At 41.3% G+C, this 27,909-nt stretch overlaps 1 protein-coding gene across 1 annotated transcript in view; it reads left to right on the forward strand.

Annotated features, from left to right (window-relative positions):
* Window positions 1-27,909, forward strand: part of SLX4IP (SLX4 interacting protein) — a 198,141-nt gene that overhangs the window by 117,238 nt on the left and 52,994 nt on the right. The window contains exons 3-4 of the mRNA XM_011998755.1: window positions 8,493-8,582; window positions 12,989-13,109. Of these exons, the coding sequence (XP_011854145.1) occupies window positions 8,493-8,582; window positions 12,989-13,109 (211 nt within the window). The remainder of the gene's footprint in view (window positions 1-8,492; window positions 8,583-12,988; window positions 13,110-27,909) is intronic.

The raw sequence follows: 27,909 nt of genomic DNA on the forward strand, positions 1-27,909 counted from the left end.
CCTGAGTCCTTTTCTCCTCAGACAAGTCACACTTTCCCAAGCAGCCCTTTAACCCGAAAAACTCAAGCTTAAAGAACTGGTCATCCATGTGCAACCAAGGAAGTTCCCTTTAATGGGTCTGGATTCACATTGTCAACCAGGGCTTTGTGCTTGCATCTTGTTCTGCCTGATTGACTGGAAAGTGGAGAAATAGCCATTCCTATTCATGAGTGACAGTAATCTGTGCATACCTGGGGCAACCTTAGTTGTAAACCATGAGCTTGATTCTGTAGCGTTTTTTGTTCTGAGTTAAGGGTGCAGGTGAGAGGGAGGTAATCCCTCCTAGAGAGAGAATAAGCCAGCCACTTAATTTTCATCACTGATGTATGTTTTCATTTAACAAATACTCTTCACAACCATCTGTGTGCCAGACCCAGTACTAGACATTGACAACCCAAAGGTAACAGAAAGCAGCTCCTCCACAAAGGCCACCTGGTAGGTGGCCCATAATGGACTGACAGAGGACAGCATGAGGTGCTAGTCTCAGTTTGGCTCTTTTATAACCTCCACAGGAGGACAGGCACTATGTGTGCAAGTAGAATCCAAGTAAATGGTTGCAAACCAAAATGACCAGGAGATGAGATCTTAAAGGGAAGGCATCTTGAAGGCAATTTGGTTCGGTCCACTCATTTTGTATATACAGAAACTGACAGTAGAGAAAGGAGGGTGGTACCACCCCCCCTAAACTGGGGCATCATTAGAAGAGATTCATGGTCTTTGGACTTCCTGTGCTAGGCCATTCTCCCATTAGTCATCAAAGGACTTTCTCCAGGCCTTCTTTGTGTGTTATGATCTCAAATTCAGGCTGTGTCTAATTTTGTCACTGAGATTATGGAGTGTTCCTTGTACCCGATCTCACAAGTATTGCCAGGTTGACAAGGCACTGCACCAAACAAAACCCAGTCATGATCACCAGTGATCTCCTAAAAGAGAAAGAGTGCTTTTAAATTTCTCAGTGTTTCCAGAACACCAAGGGGTAATAGTGTCTGCCTTTTGGTTTGCCACGAGAATTAAATGCAATAATGTACAGAAAGGGCTTGACACAGTGTCTGGCACACAAGTCCTCCATGAATCTTAACTATTGTTATTGCTCACTTGTTCACCATTAGTAAATTTTTGCAATTGGACTAAATATATAGTATATTCCAACAGAATGACTCTTTTTTCTCCTATCTCCTGACCTGTCTGTGAGTTTACGGAGTATGCCATTCAGCAGGTATGCTGGTTCCCTTTCTTAAATGTAAACAACAAGCTTGGATTTCCTGGGCCGGTATTTCACATGAATAACAGGCCAAGGGAATTCAATTGACAGAACACTTGCATTGACTTTTCTTCAGCTTTTAACTATCTGGATAGGGATTCTTAATGTCAGGAGACTTCTCTTCCTACCCTCACAGCTCTACCCCACCTCTCACAGGGTTTATTGCTGTCATCCTCTCCTGCATTCTTTTCTTTCCCCTCCTCACCCTTTCTTCTCCCTAACCACCCCTCCCACCTCGTTCTTTCTAAGGTGGGGCTTTCACTGCTTCACTGCACTTGGGTTTCAGCATGGTGCTCTACAGTGGCAACTTGAGTGTCTGAGCTCTCTGTACCTGTGTTGGAATGGAATTAGACAGGGAATCAGGCTGCCCAGGGAAGGGAGCTGCGGGACTCTGTTGAGAATCCCTGCTGCAGTCACCAGGCACTAAGGCATAGGGCACATGGGGCTGCCATCATGGGGCTGCCATCGCTCACCTAGAAGGGATAGGGGCCAGCTCCCAAATAAAGGGGAGTGGGTTCCAGGCTAGAGAGCCTAAACGTGCTCCCACATGAGGCTGGAAGTGTGTCCTGAGTAGCCTTCCACAGGCGTTAAATTTCCTCAGAATAATGTCTGGCAATGTGGAGTCTCTCAGATCTGGATTTGATTCCTGGGTCTGGCACTCACTGCCTGTGTAATCTTGGACTAGACCTTCCCGAATTCAACTTCCTTATCTATGAAATGCAAATAATCATTGTGCTCCTTCACCAGAGTGGCAAAGATTTAATTGAATGCTCTGAGTAAAACTTAGCACAGTGCATGGAACATAGGTGCTCTGTAAATGACAATCCATATTTTAAACTGTGATTGTTTAAAAATCACATCACTATAAAATTTTATGCTGTAAGATATATGCAGTTTGTGCTAATATGAAAATATGTAATATGTTTTCTAAAACTTTTTTGTAAAATTTGTACTTCCAGGAAGAAAATTTCCATATTTTCTGAGGAGGCCTTTAGGAGAAACTCCTTCTAGCTGTAGTATCAGAAATGATTGAGTTATCATCAGCATGGATTCCTTCTCATCTTCTTGACTCTGATTGGTGCTGTAATTTTCACATTTGTACCTAGGAATCTGAGAGCCAGATGTTGCAAAGACTTGGGACTATGGTGGGAAGTTCGTGCAGGCCTATCATTGGTTTCATCTTATGTTTTTACCCTTGTTTGCCTTTACTTATTCTCTCCATTTTTAATGTTTGCCTTGTTACTTGAAGCTGCCTTACACCCTCAATGCCAGGTGGGTGTGAAATGCTAGTGATGATTTGTATGGCTTCTCAGCAACAGACGCATGTATGTAAGCTGCCTCTGGAAGCCCCGTGGGTGTGGTAGAAACTGCCCATATGCCTTGGGCCTCACCCTTGTCCTTCCTCTCCCTCTCACCCAACCACATCCTCTTACTTCTGTCTTCTGAGTATCCCTCAAATGTGCCCCTTCCCCTTCACCTTGAGATCACCTTGCTTGGGCTCTTATTTGGGTTCCTGCAGTGACTTTGAATCTGTCTGGTTCCAGTGATTTCCCCTTCCCCGCCCATGCTCCACACTCCTACCCAAGTGAGCCCTCCAGCCCACCAGCCACCTCGGTCTGTCCAAGGTCCCTCTGTGGCCTGAGCCTTCCTGCCCCGTTGGCCCCATCTGCCAACAATGCCCTGTTTTTCTGCATTTAGACTCTTTTCCATCTCCAAAGCATGCGAGCTAGTCAGACTGTTTCTCTGCATGGGGCGTTGTTCATTTTTCCTTCTGCACTGCTTGCCCTGTTTGTCAGTACTTGACTGCGACACCACCTTCCCTTCCCTCACCTTCCTCGGGCAGAGCTGTCACTCCACTCCCTCTGGTCCTTGGGTATGTGCCGTGGTCACACATGCCACAGTGCCCAGCTGCTGCCCCTCCCTCTCTGAGGGCCTGGCTAGTGCCCCTGTGAAACTCAGCAGGTGTTTCAGATGATCAATGAGTGCGTGAGAGAATGTGGGGACCTTTCTACATCTCTTAAGAGTTCTGAGGCTGCTCCAGAGATGGCTTTGTGGGTGAGAAATGTTAATATTTTCACCCTTATTCTTATATTTAATATAAACACAGAAGACAAGACCTCCCACCTCTGAGGACTTAGAAATAGTGTGAGTTGCACCTCTGGAATTCTTAGGAAAGAGATAGGAAAAATAACCAACACGCTCAGTTGGCAGTGAGTTTCCAGTGAAGTAATCCTAAGATTCTTGTATTCCCATTTCACAAAATATGAAAAATGACTGGTTGTTGTAGGTGATGGAAGAGTTGTTGCTACTTCAGAATAGGGGGAGAGGAAGTTTTCTATGATGTATCAGTGCACTGGGCCGAATAGGAATGGCTTTGTCCCTGGAAAGGGCTTAGAGCTCTCCCTTTGCGGACAAGGCTGTGATTTGCCCAATACTTGGGGCTAACTTGTTCTGTCATTTGTTTTTTCGTTTGTTCTTCCTTTCATTAAATATTAAGCATTCACCGAGGGCTGGTACTGTGTTGATCACTGGGGATACAGGGTTGGCAGAGGTATAGACCTGTCTCCATGGAGCTTATAGCCTAGGATAGGGGCCTTACCTGGGCCAGTCATTTAATGTAGAGATAATCACATGAAGAATGGGCTGGTCCAGAGCAGGGAAAGAGAAACTTTAGAATACCTTCACAGAGTTGGCCACACTCCTACTAGGGTTCGAGGATGCATAGGAGCTCAACAAGAATGGAAGCAATGAGGCAAGTTGTAATGTAAGCCAAGGATGAAAAAGTCAGGCGCAGGAGACAAAGACGTGGACCTCATTAGAGGCCTGTGACTTGCTGCTCTGAGCTGCAGCAGGAGTGGACTGATCCGATTTGTAGGTTAGAGATTGCCCGGATATGCATTGAGGGTTCATCCAGGACACCGATAGATGTGACTGTAATCTTCCAAGTGGGAGAAGATACGAGCAACAGAGCAAGAGAGAAGTGTGTTGGAGAACTCTCTAAAAAATTAAAATGGACAAGATGCGTGACTGATTCCGGACGGTTAGGGAAAGGGAGGAGTTGGGGGTGACTCCCTGGTTGTTGGCTGAATCCTCTGGGTGGAGGGGATAGAAGCCAGGCCAGATCCTGACTGGGGGACTCGCAGCCCAGTGCATGCGATGTGAAGCTATTCCTAGCAGCCTGTTGATTGCTCAAGAGGTGGCTTGGCCTCTGCAGAGTGACCAGTTCTGGGCGGAGAAAGAAGTGATGGTTACCATGTTGCTCCTCTCAGAAGAAAGCTGGAGAGCTGATCTTCTGAGACTAGAAATAACAGTCTCCTAATTAAGGAGGAGGAGAAAGGGAGGCTGTGCTGCTGGTAGTGTAAGAAGCCTTTTTTTTTTTTTCACTTCTGTTTTCTCATGAGAGACAAGAAGAAAAGCTTTGAGAGCAGGGAACTTTGGAAAGGCGGAATACCTCTGCCTAGTGTGGGAGGGAGTTCAGAGCGCTCAGAACTGCAGGCTGCGGAGGGAGAGCCCCCTGCGGGGGAGGGGACTGCCTACCAAACAGTGGAGGTTTCCAGAAACCCCAGGAAAGTCTGATCACCACAGTAAGATTTAACAATTTATTTTTCTAAAAAGAGACATTCTACTCAATCTGTTTATTTTCAAACTTAGATTAGGTTATTTGTGATCAGGATCACAAAATGGTGAGAAACATACCAAATTGGACCTTACTATTAGGTTAATTCTTCAGAAAGCTGCTGTTACAGTATCAATTCAAGTGTCTTAAGCTTAAGATTCCCACCCCTCCCCCCCTTTTTTTTAAAGAATTAGTTTTGCGGTGGTGAGAGGGTTACAAGAAAAAAAAAACAGAATTAGTTTTGCTAATGAAAAGGTAGCAGTGAACTTGGTTTAGATTTAAAAATCAGGAAAGAACAACTGTAGGAACCTGCAATAAAATGTGTTGAGACATATTTTACCACTTTGGAAGGGCTTTTATTCCAGAATCTCTGGAACTTCAATGGGCTTGTGATTGAATTTAGAGGCCAGTGAACTTGCATGGGAAAAAGTTACATCTTTATTGTGACCAAGTTCTAGTAAATTTAGTTTTCCTTTTTATTATGAATGTAGGATTCATAATAAAAATATGAATAATATTAGCAGTATTTGTCACCATTAGAAATTATAGCTCTTTTCATATTGCATTATGGTTGTTTCAGATAATAAAGATACCATTTATGCTTATCACTACTTCAGATTTGTACTAGTGCTAGCTCCATCACTATGTGACAAGACCTAATACCTTAATAAACAAGTGCATACTATGCCTCAAATTTTTCTTTTGTTAAGACAACTGTACTTCAGTGTAATTGGTTTTCTTGTTAATCCTATGTGTTGTATTTCATGCATTTAAAAATATTATTCCGAGCAAGTTTCATCAGCTTCACAGTTGACTAAATAAGTCCATGGCACATGAAAGGTTAATATTCCGTGGCTAAGATCCTGTAGTTGTGGCATGCGACCTCCACCTGGTGGCAGCATACTCCTTAAAGGTTAAATTCTATAACCAACAGTTGAGAAGAACTTTAACAGTATACTTGAGCGGTTTTCAAACATTTTTTATTACAGCCCACAATAAGAAATAGGCTTTCCATCATAACTGAGTACACATTTACTTACATTTCACAAAACAATTCTTGATCTTACCATATGACACATTGATATTTTGTATTACATTCTAATATTCTCTTCAGTTCTCTTTCATTAAAATAAAATGCTGATTGCAACACACTGAGCTGTAACACACTAAAGTGCACTCTTTTACATCCTAGGAAACCATCTTTCAACATGCTTCACAGTTTATTATCCAGTAAACTTCATTTTGGTCTCCCACACATTTTCAGGGATGTAATACCTGCATTTTAAATAACTGCCAGTAAGTATGAGTGCATTTTACACAGTGTTTAAAAATTGTTTATTATTGATGTATAATTTAAATATAGTGAAAGGAGCTGATTACAGTGTATACATAACATACCCTGTCAAGATACAGAGTATTCTTATCACATACAAACTTCCTTTGTGACAGTTCTCACCCAGTTTTTTACCCCCCTGAGAAATTACTATTTTGATTCCTTTCATCACACATTGATTTTGCTGTTTTAGAATTATATATAGATGGAACCATACAGTATGTGCTCTTTTGGACTGGCTTCTTTTGCTCAACCTAATGTTTTTGAGATAAATACATGTTGAGTCTATCGGTAGTGTGGTGAGTAGTGCTCCATTGCATGAATACGGCACAATTTGTTCTCCTGTTGTAGACTTTTGGGTTGTCTTCACTTTGGGTTATTATAAATAAAACTTCCATGAATATTTGCATACAAGTCTTTGTGTGCACATATACTTCGTCTCTCTTGGGTAAATACCTGGGGAGGAATCATTGGCTCAATTGATAAGTAAATGTATGTTTAACTACAGGAACTGACAAACCTATTTGCCAAAGTGGTTAGACCATCTTACATTTCCACTGGGAAAGTATGAGAGTTTGGGTTGCTCCATATCCTTACCAACATTTCATGTTATGTCAGTCTTTTTAATTGTAGTCATTCTGGTGGGTATTGTAGTTGTATCTCTTGGTCATTTTAATTTTAATTTGCCTGATGACTAATGATATTGAACACTTTTTTCATTTTCTTATTAGCCATTCATTGATCCTGTTTGTGAAGTGTCTGTTCAAACTCGGGTTTTTTGATTTTTGTTTTTTTTTGTTTAAATATCAGTTTGTAGGAGTTCTTTACATATTTTGGATACCAGTCCTTTTTGCCAGATACATGTATTTAGGAATACATAGATACATTTCTCCCAGTCTGTAACATACCTATTTATTTTATTAATGGTGCTTTTTTGGTTAACAGGAAGTTTTAATTTTGAAAATTTAACAATTTTACAACAATTTTTCTCAATATTTGGTGCTTTCTGGATCCTAAGAAGTCTTTTCCTGTTCCAAAGATCAGGAAGATAGTTTTGGTTTTTTTTGTTTAGGTATGTGATCCGTCTCAAATTAAATTTTGTGTATAGCGTGAGGTAGGTGTCAAGTTTCACTTTATATTTACATCTGATGGTCTAACCATTTGTTGAAACTACTTTCCTTTCCCTGTTGATACATAGGAGAGAATTAAAAAAAACAAAACAAAACAAAAAAACTGTCCAGCCAAGGAAGTGAAAAAACTGAACCTCTGAGTCTCATAAACCAAACCTCTGGGTCTCTCAGACCATCCCCAACCTTGGTGTCCCATTCCTTACCAAATTAGTTTGTTCACAGTTATCTTGTGATTCTCAGAAATTAGTTCACTCATTATGTGAAGATTTATAAGGTAACAACTTTTCACAGGGCCTGTAACTGTGCTATCCAGTATGGAACCACTAGCTACATGTAGCTATTTAAATTTAATTTAAATTGTATTAAAAATTCAGCTTATCAGTTACAATAGCCACATTTTGAGTGCTCAGCAGCCACATATGGACACATATGGCTCTCTTACTGAACAGCATATATATAGAATATTTCCATTTTTTTCTACGGTGCTGGACAGCGCTAGCCTATAGAATAAGAACAGAGTCAGGCTTTGTACAGTTTTGCAGCATACTTTAATGAATTTTTGGTTTTGTTTTGTTAACTAGCATTCAGTGTCTATTTTTCTCTTCTTGCTTATTTCTCATTCTTCCATGTTCCTATTTCAGTTCTAAAGTGTACCGTCCTAGCCAATCCTTTTGTCCGTCTAAAAATGCAGTATCTTATATCTGTTCTTTGCTGCTTAGAAGAAAGAATTCCCCTGGCTGTGCATGGAATCATTCTTTTGTGGAGCCTACCTAGTACTGACCTGTTTAACTTCTCTCAATGCTTGACATCTTCCAACTGCTGCCGGGATGCCTGGACATCACCTTTCAAGGTGCAGTCCAGAGACAGATTATTTTGTCTTTCCTGTCTTGATTAACATTGCATCTCTCCTTAGCATTTCTACTGTAAATGTTAAACTTAGGAAAAGTAGTAGATTATGACCTGTAGCCATGTTCTTTATTAAGAATTCTGTCTAGTAGCGAACTTTGTTGCCATTTCATCATGAGCAACCACATAGGAATTTGTGAGATTTTCTCTCATTGTTTGCTGGGCATGAGCTGCACAGACACTGACTCTGCCATTAATGTCTTTCAGTGTGGGAATTTTGCTGTCCTCGTGGATCTTCATATCTTGCCGCAAGGTTCAAACAAAGATACAAGCTGGTTTTCTGAACAGAAGAAAGAGGTACAACAAAACTTTCTGCTGTTTAATTGCAAGTAGCTGCTGCTGCTGCTGCTACAAGAAATATTAGCTTTTTCCAGCTTTCATTTCTATTGGTGGGGGAAAATGTTGGGTATTTAATTCTTGAAAAACAATTGTATTCCCAATGACAGACACATATGCACTCACTTTTTTTTTTCCTTCAGAAACTGACACATTCATGCACTTCATATGATACTCTATTATTTAAGCCAGACATTTTATACCTCTTTGTTTCGGGGGAAGGAGTTCTATATATTAAAAAAGAGAAGAAGAAGAAGTTAAAGTGACTATTTCAGGTAATCAGGGATTTTAACCTGACTGGTTGTGAAGGATAGCCTGAGCACCTGAAGCAGGTGTGGCGTTTAACACAAGGCTGAACCTTCACACCCATCTTAAAGCCTCAGCTTTTATTTTCTGTCATCCTTGTATTATCATGAGCCTTTGACAAGTGAGGAGATACTTGACCACTTCTCACAGTGGTCAGTCAGGAAAGCCAGCAGTGGGGGGCTTAGCAGAGCGTGATGTTGGACTTCCCTGAGCCTCAGCCTCCTCATCTGAAAGTGAAGGGGTTTGCCTAGATGCCAGATCCACTCCTGGTTCTAAGTTTCAACAATGCCACCCAAGTGCTGCTTGTGGTGGAGGCTTACAAGCTGCACTGAGCTCTCACCATTACTTTGCTTCCTTCTCTGATCCCTGCTCTCCAGAGAGCAAGAGTAACCAGCTTGTGGCTTTTACATACCTTTAAAAATATCATTATCCATGATGTCCATTTATCACAGTTGCTTTTTTAGAGTGAGAAATAAAAATAAAGTGTGTTAAAATATAGTATATGCAGAAGAAACTATTGACAGTGGTGGGGGAAAAAAAAAAAAGCCTCCCTTTTCTGTGATAATTGCTTTTAATCAGCTTTTGGAGATCACCAGAAAAGAGATCCCCACCTCCCAAGAAAGATTTTATAGGATAATACATTTTCATTCAAAGGATAATATTATCAAGACTTTGCTGTCATTATTTTGCAAAGAATACCTGGTGACCTAAAGTTGAGGAAAGGAAGGCACAAGGTTCTGTATGACAGGATTTATCATTCAGGTAAATAACTGTAGACTCTCCTCTTCATGACTTTTAAGTATTTAGCAAGTCAATCAACATCTCCTACTGCCACTTACCTTCATATAATTCCACTCTTTAGCTTACTAACACATGTTGCTGTGATTCAAAACTGTTCGCTCGTTTCCCCAAAGTGACCAATAGTCACCCAAGGGGACCTCACCCCGAAATCTTCTGACTTGGCTTAAATTAACAATGTTACAAATCCACCATTCCAGGCCCGTTCTCCATTCCCTTTCAGCTTTGCCACCTTAGACCTTTATCAGCCTTAGACCTTTCTTGTTAATATTGAGTCCGTTTTGCCCAAGATTCAGTGAATTTGGAACGCTTTAAAATAAAGCCCTGGGTGTGTGAATCACCTCATAGCCAAAGCGTGAGGCTAGGTTTTTTTTTTTTAGGAGCCACATGCAGCTGCATGGATGCTCATAGTACCTACTTGAGGGCAGCAGGGCATGACTTAGCAAAGCTGCACAGTGCATGACAGGACCTGCAGAGCATGCTGCGCTGGCAGCTGCAAGGGGCAGGTCGCTGTAGCAAGCTGAGCTTGCCACTCAAAACCAAATAGTCAATTTGGTGCTGCTTCTTTAATTTGCCCTTTTAAAATGTGTATTGGCCAGGCACAGTGACACACACTGTAATCCCAGCACTTTGGGAGGCTAAGGCGGGCGGATTGCCTGAGCCCAGGAGTTCAAACCAGCCTGGGCAACATGGTGAAACCCCATCTATATAAAAAATAAAAAATTAGCCAGATGTGGTGGCTTGTGTCTGGAATCCCAGCTACTCTGCAGGCTGAGGTGGGAGGGTCACTTGAGCCCAGGAGGTTGAGGCTGCAGTCAGAGCTGTGATCATGCCACTGAACTCCACCGTGGGCAGCAGTGTGAGACCCTGTCTCAAAAAAAACAAAAACAAAAACAAAAAAATTCGCTGACGTTAAAACTCCTCTGGGATCATTTGTGTGTGTGTAAGAAAGGAGAAAAGCTAGTTGAGGAAAGGCTATGACTTTAGCTTACGTTCAGTGTCCCCAGGCTTTCATCTTTTTTATCATTAGATCCTCTCATGATTGGGATTTCATAAGCAACCAATTTGATTGCATTTTAACAGTCATTTTATATCGTGAAACCCTGAGAATATCCAGTTCCTTTTTAGAAAAAAGAACTAATTACATGTATTAACCATATGTTTATTTTGAGTGCAGCACGAGTAGTCTTTGTACCCAAACAGTTGAACTCAAACTGTTCCATTTGTAAACTCGAGGAAGCGAGCACAGCCCGTTAGCCTAGAGATGCCCTCTGTATCTCTCTCTTGCGCACTGATTTTAACTTGTTCTTCTTGTCTGCCCCTCAAAGGTAGCTGAGAAGTTTTCTTTTCTTGCATTGTTGTGGTTCTGAAGAGAAAGCTTCGCTAAGTGTGGTGTGGTCAGTTACTGGTGTCTATCACACTGCACTTGGTCTACCTTCCATTTGTCAAACTGACTCATGGAAGGAAAGCCCCAGAGCTAGAGGGAGAAAATTTGTGCGTATGAGCCTTTGCTTTATTTTTGTCATACTATTTTTAGTTTTAGCCTTATAGGGCATTTATGGCCAAATTTTAGCAATCCTTGTTTCCATGTATGTCTTTCACATATTTTCTAGCGCAGTCATAGTTGAACTCTGCATGTGAAGCAAAATTCTTTAATTGTTTTAAAAAAAAAAAACCTATGAGGCGGCAAGGCTGCCTTTTTGTTGTGTGAACAATGCCGAAACACTCAACTGTAAAGGGATATCTCTGTATTCCATGAGGCACTGCATCTTTGGACTGCAACATGAAAAGGAGGAGAGAGGAAACCAGTGTTTGTATTTTATCTAGAAACTCACACTCATGAGTTAAATCAAGGGTTTTCTGTACTGTTTGAGGGATATAAGTGTTAGTAATAAAGGAAAAGTTTTGCTATCATTGCTCCTCAGAACAGCTAAAAATTTTGTTGTTTTAATTTGTGAAGATTCTAAGAGCTGAGATGACATTGCAAGAAACCAGCAAAACAGGTTTGAGGTGACCTGGGCAACTCACCTCAAGTTTGCTGCAGTCTTTGGGAATTAAACAGGAATCATCAGTCCATATACATCAGTTCTTAATTTAAATTAAGAAATTTAGATTTGTGTGTTATTTTACTCTCTTTTTCTACATTAGGTTACAATTTCCTGTTAGTGCAGGAAACAACTTCAAAGAGTATCTTCCCATTGTGTGGTTGGGCTTAAATTTTTGTTTACCTTTGCCATAAATAACACCAAAACAATAAAACAATTGTATTTATAAGTCATAAAACAATTGACATATCCAGAAACTTACTAGTGATAAGGAATACTGAAATTTAATTAAAACCACGTGTTTCTGTTGCCTAATAAATGTTCATCTACTTTAGAGAAATTACATTATTTTCACGGTTAATACATGAGTGTAGTGCATTTTTACAAAAACAAACTGGCATATACAGTATCATCAGGAGCATAGAAGAAAATAGGATTAGTGATTTCCAGTTCTCTGCTTAACTCACTGCTCAACAGTTTCCTTCTTCAGTAGATTTGTAAACCCAAGAGCAGAAACTAATGAATGATGGTGTTTAGATTGTAAAAAATTTTTAGACCAAGTTTGAAAAATGGGATAGTTTATATAAAAATTACTGTTTCTGACTCTTTTTGAACAAAGATCTAGCAACACTGTGCATGTAAACATGAAACAGTCCCCTGAAACCATGGGGGGCTGCTTGCTGTTGACTGGGCTGTGGTGTGGTTTCCCCATGCCGTTGCACCAGCAGTGGATGAATATGCCCTTACTCCTGGCCCCGTCCCCGTCTACAGTCCCCTGGCTGGCCACACTGGGTGTTTCCCTGGGGCCCTGATGCCAGCCAGTATTGGCTCTTCTTGACTTATTTCTTCTATTTGTCACAGTAGAACTGATTGATACTTATATGAAAGCATTCTTTACCACACTTACTACTTCCTCACCCTGATGTTTACATTGAAGTGTTTTTATCTTTCTTTTAGAAATATGAAACTGAGGCAGAAAGAAATGAAATGACTTTCCCAGATCACACAATGAGCCAACATCATGGTTTCGAGCAAACTTCAGTAGCAAATTTAAATTTGTGGTGTTATTCATGAGCACACATGACATTCCTTTCAACATTCATAGCTAAATTAAAAAGCAAACAAAATGAAATGTTCATTGTTGACTTTTTAATAGATACCATGTTAACTTTTTTGCATTAGATTCTAAGGTTATATCTAATTTTTTATTTGCTTTAGGAAGTCTGTTTACTGTTAAAAGAAACCATTGATTCAAGAGTTCAGGAGTACTTGGAAGTTCGCAAACAGCACAGGCCATCAAATGCAGAATTCACAAGATCCAGTCCCTTGTCCTTAAAAGGTAGGCACAGAGCACTTTGATTTTGGACAAAAAATAAATAGAATTTCTGCTCTGTAGAGATGGCAATTATGTTTGACTCTGACTGTCATGTTAGTATAGTGATACATTTTAAAAATATGTCCTAATGAAGATACTTTGTTTGGGTAAAGAAAATTAACCAAAGAGTCCTCAGGACTTTTAATGGTAGCAAAATGCATAAAAATAGCAAATAAAACATTCCTAAGGAAACTGTAAATTCTTTAAAGGATTGTTTTTTATTTTTAAGGTTTTTTTTTTTTATTTTTAGTAGACATGTAATAATTATGCATATTTATAGGATACAGAGAGATAGTTTGATACAGGTATATAACGTGTAATTTTCAAATTAAAGTAATTAGCATATCTATCACCTGAACATTTATCATTTCTTTGTTGCAAGCATTTAAAATCCTCACTTGTTTTTTTTTTAAATATACAATAAATTAATGTTAACCATATTTACCCTATAGTGCTATAGAACACTAGAACTTACTCTAGTAGTAATCTTATATCCATTAACTAACCTCTTCCTATCCTTCCCTTCCCCATCCTTCCTAGTCTTCTAATACCCACAACTCTCTCCAATTGTATGAGCTCAATTTTTTTTTAATAAATAGCTTCTACATATAAGTGAGAATATGTGATATCTATTTTCTTATTTTCTGATTACATCATCAAATTTTAGTATGTCTATATATCTCCTTTTTTTTCTTTTTCTTTCTTCTTTTTTTTTTGGTTACAGTAGTAAGTTCTTAAGTGGTGATTTGTGAGATTTTGGTGCACCCATCACTCAAGCAGTGTACACTAAACCTGATTTGTAGTCTTTTATTCCTCACTCCCTTCCCACCCTTTCCCTCCGAGTCCCCAGTCTATTGTGCCATTCTTATGCCTTTGTATCCTCATAGTTTAGCTCCCACTTATGAGTTTGGCTTTCCATTCCTGAGTTACTTCACTTAGAATAATAGTCTCCAGTCGCATCCAGGTTGCTGAGAATGCCATTAATTCATTCCTTTTTATGGCTGAATGGTATTCCATTGTGTGTGTGCCTGACTTACTTCACTTAATTTCCTTTGGGCTCATCCATGTTGCTATTGAAACAGGAACAGATATCTTATCCCCCACACAGGGTGTGTGATGGGGGTGTGGCTTGCTTCATCGCTGCCCTGCAGCTCAAACTCTTAGGGGAATATACAGAACGGGCAGTTCATAGGGAGCATGGACTCCAACCCTACAGCAGCAGCAGCGTCTAGGGTTGTGTGTGTTTACATTTCCTGAAGCCCCAGTGGGCGTGTGTTACAATGTGCTTTTTCAGTTTAGCCGTCTTAATCAGCTCAGTTAGGCCCTCTGCCTTATCTCAAGGACAGAGGGCTTTCTGTATCCCAGGTTCTTGCCTTGGTGTACCGGAAATATTGGATCACACGTGGGCTTGGAGAATGGGTGCAAGGTTTTATTGAGTGGAGGTAGCTCTCAGCCAGGTGAATGGAGAGGCCAGAAGGAGGATCGAGTGGGAAGGTGGTCTTCCCCTGGAGCTGGGCCGCCCAGCTGCCGGACTCTCTGACTGCCCCTGGCAAAATTTCTCCTTATCCCGCTGTCAATGGCCTGCCAGAGTCTGCTGGTGCCTGTCGGAACAACTTCTTCCGTTCCTCTGCTCCTGTTGACGTCCAGCTGCCTGTGTGTGTGCCTGCTAGGGTCTGGGGGGTTTTATAGGCACAAGATGGGGGGTGTGGCTGACCAGGGTGGTCTGGGAAAATGCAACATTTGGGCGTGAAAACAGGAGTGCCTGTCCTCACCTAGGTCTGTGGGCACAGGCCCAAGGGTGGAGCCCTCACCAGGGACCCTTCCCTTCTCTACCCAGCACTTCCTTGCCCCCCTCCCATATCGCCATGAATGACAGATTTTATTCTTTTTTTTTTTTTTGTACATATTGCTGAATAGTATTCCATTGTGTATACATACAGCACATTTTCTTTATCCATTCATCTGTTGATGAACATTTAGACTGATTCCATATCTTAGCTATTGTGAGTAGCACTGCAGTAAACAAAGGGGTACAGATCTCTTCAATATACTGATTTTCTTCTTTTGTTAAAATACCTAGTAGGGAGATTGGTGGGATCATATGGTAATTCTATTTGTAGGTTTTTGAGGAACCTCCAAATTGTTCTCCATAATGGTTGTACTAATTTAAATTCCCATGAACCATGTATGTGAGTTCCTTTGTCTTCACATCCTTGCCAGCACTTGTTAGTTTTTGTCTTTTTGATAATAGCCATCCTAACTGTGGTGAGATATCTCATTGTGGTTTTGATTTGCATTTCCCTGATGATTAATAATGTTAAGCAGTGTTTCATATACTTGTTGGCCATGTGTATGTCTTCTTTTGAGAAATATTCAAATCCTTTGCACATTTTAAAAATCAGATTCACTTTTTTGCTACTGAGTTATTTGAGTTCTTTGTATATTATGGACATTAGTCCCTTGTCAGATTAATAGTTTGCAAATTTGGTCTCCCATTCTACAGGTTGTCTCCTCACTCTGTTGATTGTTTCCTTTGCTGTATGGAAGATTTTTAGTTTGATATAGTCCCATTTTTCTATTTTTGTTTTTATTGCTTGTGCTTTTGAAGTCTTACTCATAAAATCCTTGCCTAGACCAATGTCTTGAAGAGTTTTCCTTGGGTTTTCTTCTGGTAGTTTTTTAGTTTTCGATCTTACGTTCAAGTGTTTAATTCATTTTGAGTTGATTTTTGTATCCAGTGAGAGATAGGGGCCCAGTTTCATTCTTCTGCATATGGATATCCAGTTTTCCCAGCAGCATTTATTAAAGAAAGTGTCCTTTCCCCTAATATGGTTCTTGGCGCCTTTGTTAAAAATCAGTTGGCTCTAAATAAGTGAACTTATTTCTGTGTTCTCCATTCCGTTCCATTTGTCTATGTGTCTGTTTTTATAACCATACCATGCTATTGTGGTTACTATAGCTTTGTAGTATATTTTGAAATCAGGTAATATGATGCTTCCAGCTTTGTTCTTTTGCTCACAATTGCTTTGGTTATTTGGGTCTTTTGTGGTTCCATACAAATTTTAGTGTTATTTTCTTCTATTTCTGTGAAGAATGCCATTGGTATTTTGGTAGGGATTGGTTAATACATGCTTAGACTCTTACTAAACTGTCAGTTTCTAAAAGGTATGAGCGTTGTTGACCCAACTTGACCACACGATTGCTTTTCACAGATGACAGAGGTTCATTGTGTTCTAGGCTGTGTAGATCTAGACACCTGCAGGGACAAGAGGGACACACTATGGTATACCACATCTTACATTGTTTATTAACAGCATCACTAAAAACGGAAATTGATTCATGCTTTTACTTTGTCATCAGTGCCAAAAACATCTCTCTATACATTTACCTAACTGCCTATTTTCAGCTGATCCTATAGTCTTCTAAGCCTGTTTCAAAACCAAGTTCAAAACCACTAACCAAAAAGCCATGCCTATTTCCTCCTCAGTCTTCAGTTCTATGTCTCACGTTCCCTGAAAATAGAGTTGTTGTTTCTGTGTAGGTAGTTTGGATGAATGTGGATTGTTTATGCTTTTGTGTATATTGGATATCTTCTCTCATTTGTGTGAGTTCCTTAGCTTTTTTTCCATTTCCAGATCTGTATAATGGAATATGCCTCAGCATGGGTATATATACTTAATATACAGCCCTGGATAAGCTGCAGTCTCTAGGCTGGTGACTTTACTCATTGCTATAATAATAGTAATATTTTTTATGCTTTGAGATTTCTTTATAAACAATTTGCATAAATGACTTGGAGGCTGTTTTTCCAATTATATGATACAGAGGTGTATGAAAATTATTCACAAACTTGGTCAAAGAACAGCATAGTACAGATATTGCCAATAGCCTCATTGTTTTTAAGAGTTACCTGAAAATTTATTTCAGTAGATTCAGTAAAAAATTATTGAGATAAGGCTTTTTAAAGACTTGACTGTCAATTCCCATCAATCCTACCTCACTAATATTTTTCCTCTTAACCTTGCCCATATTGAGTATTACCAATGTTTTTAATTTTTGCCAGACTGACAGGCCAAAAGTCAAAAAACGAGATATTGGGCTTTTCGATTTTTATTTATCTGTGTTATAGTTTAGATTTGTGGTTTTTGCCTTTTCCCTCTTAATTTTTTTTTTTCCTTTTGTCACTCCCTTGGTCAAGGCCCATCTTGATCAGCTCTTAAATTAATGCCACAGCCTGTGATTTTCCTCTTAATTCATCCACACCTCTGCTGCCAGGGTGGCCTTTTGAAGGCAAAAATGTGATAGCTCCTAGCTTGAAACCCTTTGTGGTCAGGAACCTTAGTTGCCTGACATTCTTTATTTCACTTTTTCTCTGCTTGAGACTAGCCAGAGTGGGTCTGGCTCTTAAGCAGAGAAGAAGTTGATTAAAGATACTAGATAGCTCACAGGATCTCGGGGAGTGCCAGAGAGCCTTGTTGTGAAGCTACACAAAACAGCCTCAGCCATGAGTCAGGGACAGCTTTGAGACATGCTCCCTGTGTTGCTTATGACCATATATCAGAAGCTTTGCTGAGCATCATCCTCTGCCCCATCCTGCAGAGACTGACTGCCCAGCCTGTGGCCACAGCCTTGTGCTGTTTTTTTCCCTTCTGAGTCCTCCACAAGGCAAAACTAGATTTAATGGCTGTCTCCTAGTTACAGGTGAGTCAGGGGAGGCAAAATGTTTGGCTTTTACCTTGGGAAATTGACATTTATAAGATGTGGAAAGTCATCAAAACATAGGACGATGGTCAACAATTTTGAGTGGGTAGACACAAGTTACAAATATCCACTAATAACTTTCCTCTTGGCTTCCTTCTTCCATGAGCTGCTATTCAGTAACAAGAAGCTATTGCCTAACAGCCTGACTTTCCCAACTACAAAGGAAATGTGCTCACCAAATATCCTCCAAAAGAGATGACCCCCCAGAGTCTCAAGTCCCAGCTCCACGTTCAGGATTTCTAAGTGATGTTTACTCCCCTTCTAGTTCATTCCCAGCGCATATTTGTTAACTTTTCAACTAAGTAATGAAGTGAACTACTGCCAACAAACCTTAAATAAAATAGTAGGGAAACAGAAAGCCAGAAAAGTAACTGATATATAAATAAATACATGATGCAGCAAAGAAGACAATGAGGTAGGTAGATGCTACCATTCTAACTTCTGTAACCATGAAATAAGTAGTTGATGTTTGTATCTTACCTCTTCTATTTATTTTGTATTCCCTGTGTTCTTTGCCTGTAACTTATCTGATTAGCTTTCTTTACCTTCATTCCCCCAGGATTTGAGCTGCCAGTGGTCCTGCCTTGATGAGATTGCCATTGTTTTAATTAACTTTTAGCACTGGGTATGTTTCACCAAGTAGAACTCATTACATTCTTTTTTTTTTTTTGTCTATATACTTCTCTCCCCACATTCATCTCATCATAAGCTGGCATTTCAACTCCCGTTTGGCCTGTCTGTATAGTGCCATAAAGAGCCTGAAACAGTCACATGGTACTTTGAACTTTCAGCCCGATTCATTGTTATCATCTGTGTTACAATCATCCTTTCAATACTAAGGAAGCAGAGTCATGGGGATGGAAAGTAAATGTTTGCTGAGGTGGTCATCTCCCTTTCCCAGTCCTTCATTCTAGGAACCATGTATCTGGCCAGGGTAGCACATATTGTTCTGCTGATCGGAGCCCATATTGCATCCCTTAGGACCTTACTCCAGTTCTACAAGGCCCTGCCTCATAATTGGCATCACAACTGAGTTTTCAGTAGACCTTTCTACCATTGAGTAAGGCCAGCTGCAATTGAGCTGTGCTTGATTGTTTGTAAGACCATTGAATTTTACAAGCCCACTGTCTTATTTTGTTTCCTGTAAAATGAGCTGCTTTGTCAGAATCGCAGTGCTGGTGATGGCAAATGAGGCCATCCTGAAGTCTGTGGATGATGTGGCTGGCAGAAACATGGCAGGCATACAGGGCACATCCAAATCCAGAAGAAAGCTCCATTTTAGTGAAGATAAGGCATTGGCTCCTCTGTGATGAAAGAGGTCAAATGTCATCTACCCACCATCACTGGCCTATCTCCCTATGAAGTGAGAGTTGGTGGGAAGGCTCAGATTAATTGCTATTGCTGGCAAATTGGGCATTTGGCAGAGCTCAGTCTTGGTTAGGTTAAGTCTTGGTTGTTGAGCCCTAGCAGAACATTCATCCATGCCTCCATGGCCACATTGCTTATGAGACCTTTGAGCAGGTACTTTGGCAGCTAGGGAAAGAGGCCAGCCAGCATCCATGGGGTAGGTCACCTTGTCTAACTCATTATAAAAACCTCTTCTGAATGGGGCTTGCTGTGGTATGAAGTATCCCCCAAAATTCACATATGGAAAATGGTCCCCACTGTAACAGTGTTGGAAGGTGGGGAGAGCATTTGCATTATGAAGGCAGAGCCTTTGTAAATAGGTTAATGTTGTTTTAAAGGGCTTGATGGAGAGAGTTTGTCCCCTTTTGCCTTTCCTCCTTCTGCCATGTGAGGATATAGCATTCCTTCCCTCTGGAGGACTCAGTGTTCAAGGCACCATCTTGGAAACAGAGATCAGACTCTCAACAAGCCTGCTGGTGCCTTGATCTTGGACTTCCCATCCTCCACAACTGTGAGAACGTAAATTTCTATTCTTTATTCTAGTTTGCGGTATTTTGTTTTAGCAACACAATAGACTAAGACAGGGCCCTTTGGAGAACTTTCACAAAATACATAAATATTCTCACACTCTATATACTTTTCCCCAAATGTTTATGTCACCAGTTCTTGATGACCCTCTCTTCAAACTATTAACCACTGCCAGTAAATCAGTATATATTTGTTTCTCAGGCCATCTCTCCTTACAGACCACATAGACCCAAAATATACCACTCAGCAGTCTGCTCACTGGACAGATTTTTCTTTTCCACCCTGAGTGAGGTTATGTCATTATGTTCGTTCACTTCTGGCTAATACCATCCCATTGGGCAGTGACACTGATTAGGCACAAATTTTTATCTAATAACTGGTGAGTGAAACTATTACCTTTTTAGGTCTCTCATATTGGTCAGAGAAACACGCAGACATACTCATTGATGTTTGTGGTTATTTCTTAGTAGTAAGGGGTACAAGGTGTAAAAACCTTGATTTTCCTTTTAGATGAACTTTTTCCTGTGCACCAGGCCATTCGGAAACATATTTTGAAAGGCTTTATCTGTCACCATCTGACATGCCTATGTCTTAGAATGACAGCCAGAATACATGCCACCTTGTGCTGTGTAAGTCCTGTCATAAATCCTTTGGTGTAGTAGACCAGAACAATGTCCTGCAAGATACTGAGATAATGAAGGTCCCTGTAGACTCAGTAGTATCACTGAAGCAGAATGTCAACAGAGCAATGAGGCAAAACAGTGAAGCTGTGTGACTTTCTCTGCCGGTAGACAGAAACCTGCTTCTGTGTTCGCTGTTCACTGGGATAGAAAAAAACAGATTTTGCCACCTCTGTAGTACTGATGCTAGGTGCTGTAGTGCTCCAGCTGAGAGACCGACTCTGAAAGAATCCCTGGCTATTTAAACTTATATTAACCTTCCATCATTCTTTAAGACTCCTCTGCATTCTGCTTAACCGAAGAGGAAAGTGAGATAAGACTGTATGAAAGATGCTCATGAATGTTTCAGGTTTTTCATGGCGGCAGATCTCTTTGATCTTCTAGGGATTAATACTGGTTTTAGTTTACAATTTTGGTGGGGTGGGAGAAATTCCAGAAACTTTCACCTAGCCCATAATTACCATAATAGTTCTCACTCCCTGAGACATGAATTCCAACTGTGGATTCTGTCAGTTGCAGAATAAACCTATCCCAAGGATACACTCAGCAACTGGGATGACAACTGCAGACTTTTACAGACATGGTGTGCCCTTCATGAGATGAATTTAAGCCACATTTCTAGATGCCACCCTCTGGTGGATCACAGCAGTAATCAGGAACCCAAGAATTATCTCAGAGCCAATGCCTAATCCTCCTCAAAAGTTCAGATATTTCCCTTTTTTCCTTGTGCAAATACCCTGGTAATCTCTGTTGATCCCACGTGAAAGATTTAAAGGATGCGCTTGTAACTTTATTGAAGGGTCCTTACTTGAGGACTTCCTGGCTCTTCTTTCGAGGAGAAAATAAGTCCATGAACTGACTCAGATCTGGAGACTGGCCAGGTGGCTATGGCTCTCCTTTAAGGTGGCTCAAGTCAAGTCAGGTCCCTGTGCACCAAATCTAGATTTTTTTTTTCTTTTTTTTTTTTTTTGAGACTTGAGTTTCACTGTTGTCGCCCAGGCTGGAGTGCAGTGGTGTGGTGCAATCTCAGCTTACTGCAACCTCTGCCTCCCAGGTTCAAGCGATTCTCCTGCCTCAGCCTCCCAAGTAGCTGTAGTAGGTGCGTGCCATCACACCCAGCTAATTTTTATATTTTTAGTAGAGATGGGGTTTCGCCATGTTGGCCAGGCTGGTGATCCACCCCTCTCGGCCTCCCAAAGTGCTGGGATTACAGGCGTGAGCCACTATGCACAGCCTAGATCTAGATTTTTTTTTTTCCTGTTCTACAGTGTATTGGTTTGCTAGGGTTGCCATAACATACCACAGGCCAAGTGGCTTAACTAACAGAAATGTATTTGTTCTCAAAGTCTAAAGACTAGAAGTCTAAGATCAAGGTTAGTTTCTTCTGAGGCCTCTCTCCTTGGCTTATTAATGGCTGTCTCCTCCCTGTGTCTTCACGTGAGTTTTCCTCTATAAATGCCTGTGTCTCGTCTTATCTAGAAGTCTGAGATCAAAGTATCGGCAAGTTAGTCTCTTCTGAGGCCTCTCTCCTTGGCTTGTCGATGGCTGTCTTCTCCCTTTGTCTTCACATGATTTTCCACTATAAATGTCTTTGTCTCTTCTTATGAGGATGCCAGTTAGATTGGATTAGGGCCCACTCTGATGACCTCATTTTAATTTAGTTAACCTCTTTAAAGACCTAATCTCCAAATATAGTCACATCCTGAGGTACTGGGATTTAGGACTTCAACATATGAATTTGGGCAGGGGTGTGCACAGCTCACCCCGTAACATACAGTTTAAGTAGAGTCTAAGTATGTTCTCCATCTTATTTGGAGTTATGGACATAATCAATTAACCAGTAAGCCAGAAACATCTCTGGGTAGAACCACTCTGAAAGGGTTCCGACCAGGGTCACCACTGGATCATGGCCCTCCAGTAGACCAAGTGACTTGCCCAACCATGTGCTTAAATTGACTATAAATTTCTAGTCTCCCAGTTACCAAGTGCCCCACCTTTACTTTTGAGCGTTGGTACTGTGCAGACATCATATCTGTTCTGGCTGTTAACTCTCTCTGCAAGTAACTCTCACTCCCTGGGGGACACCCCTGACCCACAAGGTGGCTACCCACTCAGGAGTAGCCTTGGTAGCATATCTTTCTCATGTTGAGCCACACACCATTTTGCAAATAGTTCTGGGGAATGCAGGGGGATCACCTGGCACAGGCTGGTATTGTCACACAGATCGGCATGCAGACAGATCATGTACTCTCTAGGCATCATGTACCAAGGTGTCCTCCCATGTATCACACACACACACACACACACACACACACTTTTTTTTTTTTTGAGGCAGAGTCTTGCTTCATTGTCCAAGCTGGAGTGCAGTGGTACAATCTCAGCTCACTGCAACCACCGCTTCCCAGGTTCAAGTGATTCTCCTGCCTCAGCCTCCCGAGTAGCTGGGATTACAGCTGCCCGCCACCACACTGGACTAACTTTTGTCTTTTTAGTAGAAGCGGGTTTTCACCATGTTGGTCAGGCTTGTCTCGAACTCCTGAACTCAAGTGACTCACCCGCCTTGGCCTTCCAAAGTGCTGGGATTACAGACATGAACCACTGTGCCCAGCCCCATGCATACTTTTTTTTTTTTTTTTGAGACAAGGTCTTGCTCTGTTGCCCAGGCCAGAGTGCAGAGGAACGATCATGGCTCACAGCAGCCTCAACCACCGGGGATCAAGTGATTCTCCCACCTCAGCCTCCCAAATAGCTGGGACCACAAGTGCATATCACCATACCTGGCTATTTAAAAAAATTTTTTTTGCAGAGATGGGGTCTCACTGTGTTGCCCAGGCTGGTCTGGAACTCCTGGGCTCAAGTGATCCTCCTGCCTCAGTCTCCCAAAGTGTTGGGATTACAGGCATGAGCCTCCACGCCTGTCCTGCATCAGCCTTTTTTATTGGGCAAGCATAAAAGTGACCTTGTCGAGTTGTGGGTGGCAAACATTTGAGTCCCAGATTCAAGCACCGAGCAGTCTGGCTGCTTAGGAGTATGCTCAGCAAGCCAGCTACCCAGGACCTGGAGGCTTTGGCAGTCTTCCAGCTAGACCTGCAGTTGGCTGAGTTCAGGAGGAGCCTCTCTCCCCAGGGACTAGGAGTCATTATTCCCGGATGGCCTTGGCCAGCAAATCCAGGGAGTGCCCACGATCATTGATCAGCTTGTCACTCTCCCCTAACGCCATCCCCAGAGTGTGGTGCTCTCTCACTCTGGGCCTCTGCACACGCTGCTTCTGCTCCCCTGCTTGTGCCCTCCTCATCCTCCAGCCTGTGCTCAGGTATCACTTCCTCCAAGGAGCCTTATCTGATTCTGTGTAGCTTCTCTCTCAGGAGCACTTCCCTTCCTCTTTCCCTGCTCACCCTCTGGAGTAGTGGCACTCATTGTTCCCGTTGCTTTCCTGCCTCACATATAGACTTCAGTTTCATTGAGGACAGGAGTCTTGTCCTGTTCAGCAACCACCGCAGAGCGTGTCAGAGCACAAGTGTTGGGAGAAATAAAGGAATTGTGACAACTCCCAGGTTCCATTTTCTTTGCCAAGACTTTACAGCATGTTTCCATTGCAGCATCTCTTGCCCCTTGCACAAAACGCAGGATGAAAGTGGCCTATGAGTTACAAATTATTAAGTAGCTTTTCTCATCTGGTTTTCAGAAAGTCAAAACCACAGCTTACCCCAGTGTAAGATTAGGCTGCAATATCTTCTGACTCCAGGGACAGGAAACACCTTCCCTTCTAGTCCCACCCCACCCCGGGTCTTCATTAGTATTACTACCCTGCCCAGGTACACGTTACCGAGTGTCCACCCCTCGGATGCTGACTCTGGGTTAGATCTTCCACCTACCTATGGCAGATCCCTGAGACAGTCCTTTCTAGCCAGCCTTCTTAGCCCTTGTTTTAACCGTTCCTAAGCTTTAGAACCCTTTCTCTACAGATGAGAGCCAGATTTGTAGTTCAAGTAACTTGCCCAAAGATCAGATAGTAGCTAGGCAGTGTCAGAGGCTACATGAAAACTCCACTGTCTGATACCGGGTTTGTCCTCATTGCTTTGGTGTCCCTATTAAGGAGAGTATTGTATGTTTATGTGTTTGTTTTAATACAATTTTCCTCTGATCATAAAAACACATCTGTCTTTAAATTAACTAGGAGCAGTATTCTGCTTGAATTACCATGTGGTTATCTTGGTTTAAAGTTTATATTCTCTATTCTCTGATCACGAGATGGAAAGGGAGACAGAGACCCCCAAACACAGCTCATCTTCCAGCTGTAAGCACTTGCCTCAATGCATTTTGTCTAAATAGGGTTCAGGACATTTTTCTGTTTGTGGAACAGTAACAGTAAATTTTTTTACTGCCTATTATTCTATTCTGTATAACCTTTTCTTGTAGTTAACATCTAAGAAACCCAGTCCTTTGGAAAATGCCATAAAATAAATTAAATTTTCCTGGGTACTGTGGTTTCTGTCTGCAGTGGCCTGCTTTTTGGCATTTCTTCTAAGCTAAATGCTCCTCTAAAATCTTAGCTGACATCTGCAGCCAAAGTACCTAGCCCTCTGCTCACCCTTCTGTGGCATCTGAGGTGTCTTTGGTGAACATTCAAGGCCGAATTACCAAGGTGTTCTCTCTCTTCGTCAACACGCACTTCCCAAGCAGCATTCTGTGGTGGGGCACGTTACCACCACGTTAGGGAATCAGTGTATGTTCACACAACAAGAGGCGAAAAAGAAAAAGACAAGTATTGCCAAAACAAGCAAGTTTTTCCTATTCTTTCCTCTGTCTGAGAAATGTTCCTCAACTTTCCCCAACACCCGATGCATGATACCTGCCAAAAAAAGCTTTCTCCTTGCTCTTCAGACACAAGCTCATTGTGAGCCATTCTCCCCGGCGTCCCCGCGAGTGCAAATTTGTGTATGTGGTGTTTTGTTTTGTATTTATTTTCCCAGCCCTTTGAAAACAGGGCCTTTTCCTATTTAAAATAAATTTCAGAAGTGAAATACTTTTTCCCTTTTGAGAGCCCAGCCCTTCCTCCATACAAACCTTCATGCATTTTCAGAGGACAATGAAAACTTGCTCTAAAACACCATCCGTAGACTTCCCTTTGGTCAGTGTTTTTCTCACGCATTAACAACAAAATAACAAGTACTGTACATCCAACCACTGTGATCCCTAAATAAACATAGGCCCTTGACAAGTAATTCTATTTTTAAGAGTCATTTTTTATGCGGGTCAGTTATTACAATGGGCAGTTAGAATGTGCTCCTATTGTACACACCCGTGCACAATAGGAATGGAACCGTACAGCAGTCACAGAGCAAGCTAGGTAGTTCTCTGACTTCCACAGCAGATGTGGAGGAAGACTAAGAGGGGAAGAAATACTCACTCATGTGGTTTTAGAAACAGTAAAACTGCACAGCACATTTTCAGTTATCTGCTGTTCTATTAAATATTTTTACTGTTTAGACATTGTTTTTTTTCTATTCACAGCCCTTTACAAATAGAAGTGGATTTCCCTAGTTCTCTCATAAAGCACTGTGGAAACGTGTTTTCTTTTTACACATGTTTAAATAGCTTTGGTTATTATTTACATTTCTTCCCATAATGTACTCAATCAAAACATTTTATAGGCTTTTATCCACACATGTAAAGCTTAAAAGGGCAATAATGAGAAAGCAAATGCCTATAAGTTGTCTGGTGAATGTGCTACAATTTCAACAAAGATTATTTTTTCAGGAATGGGTAATTTGTAAAACTTGAAGTTTTATGCTTTTTACCAAAAGTGTGCTAAAGCACCAGTGACAACACACAATTCTTTGCTTTCTCAAAAACTGGGGAAACTTCTCTAACCACTTATTACAGTAAATGGAAAGTAAACAAAATTTCTAAACTTTTAAGGGTAATGTTTCCACTTGCTATCATCACCTGTTATGGACATTGCCAGAGTTGCAATGACTGATCCTTTGTCTACTTTTAAATTTTACAAGACATTAAAATTCAAAAAAACTTGATGTGCAAGTCTTCCAGAAAGGTTAGAATTCTTTTGACCAGAGGTTGTCAAACTTCAATTTGAACCATTACAAGACTTTTCCCATGTAAGTATAAACCTTATTAGAATGATCCTGTTGGCCTGCTGTGAACATACTGCTTCTTTCTCTCCCACTTCACCCATCTGAACCCACTACCCCACAGATCAGAAAGACAATTTTTCCATCATAAAACAAAGTTCATATTGCCTTTGTTCTGCTTCAAATTACAATGCCAGTTCTGATGGAGCTTTTATGGTGACACAACCCCAGTATTACTTTTTATCTGCTTGGGCTTGTTCACATTTACAACCAGACTTTCTGCATATCTGGGAACTGGAAAGCTCACAACTGCTCTACCAAATACCCCAGGACTCTTGGATTCTAGAAAGATCTCTGTTATCAAATGCTGCTTTGCAATACTTTTTTTTTTTTTTTTTTTTAAATCTGAGACAGAGTTTCACTCTTGTTGCCCAGGCTAGAGTGGTGCAATCTCAGCTTACTGCAACCACCGCCTCCTGGGTTCAAGTGATTCTCCCGCCTCACCCTCTCAGGTAGCTGGGATTACATGCGCGTGCCACCACGCCCAGCTAATTTTTGTATTTTTAGTAGAGACGGGGTTTTGCCGTGTTGGCCAGGCTGGTCTCGAACTCCTGACCTCAGGTGATCCACCCACCTTGGCCTCCAGAAGTGCTGGGATTACAGGCATGAGCCACCATGCGCAACCACAAGACTTTTTTTTAACGAGTTGTCCCAGTTAGCTGAGAGCCCTGCCTTCTCATTAGCTCCATGAAGACTGATGACTTATTACTACATATTCCAACGACAGGTCCCCACTGGGGTCAGGTAGAACTGGTTGGCACTCCTGCCCTGCTAGGAGCAGGAGGAAAGTAATAGGAAGGAAAATCACTTGCCCTTAAATTGATGTTGGGTGAGATTAAAAACCTTTCTTTGATGATCTGTTTGGTCACAGTATTGCTGACGATGACAACTGGATGGGAGGTCTACAGTTCCGTTTTACCCAGCAGAGGAGAACAGTCCTGACCCAGTGAAAGTCATTTTTACCAACATGTTGGGAACATAGTACCTGGGGCACTGGTTTTATATTGTCTGAACGGCTTAGTTGCCACATAGCATTGGGTATGTATGTATTGGGGTGAGGGCTGGGGCATATAGGGAGACAGTGAGACCCCTACAAGGCTATACTTTCCTTTGACACGTTCCAGGTGAAGTCTTAGAAGGCACCTTCCATCATTCTTTAAGACTCCTCTGCATTCTGCTTAACCGAAGAGGAAAGTGAGATAAGACTGTATGAAAGATGCTCATGAATGTTTCAGG

Source organism: Mandrillus leucophaeus, unplaced genomic scaffold (genome assembly GCF_000951045.1).
Source record: "Mandrillus leucophaeus isolate KB7577 unplaced genomic scaffold, Mleu.le_1.0 Scaffold116, whole genome shotgun sequence".
Lineage (NCBI taxonomy): Eukaryota > Metazoa > Chordata > Mammalia > Primates > Cercopithecidae > Mandrillus > Mandrillus leucophaeus.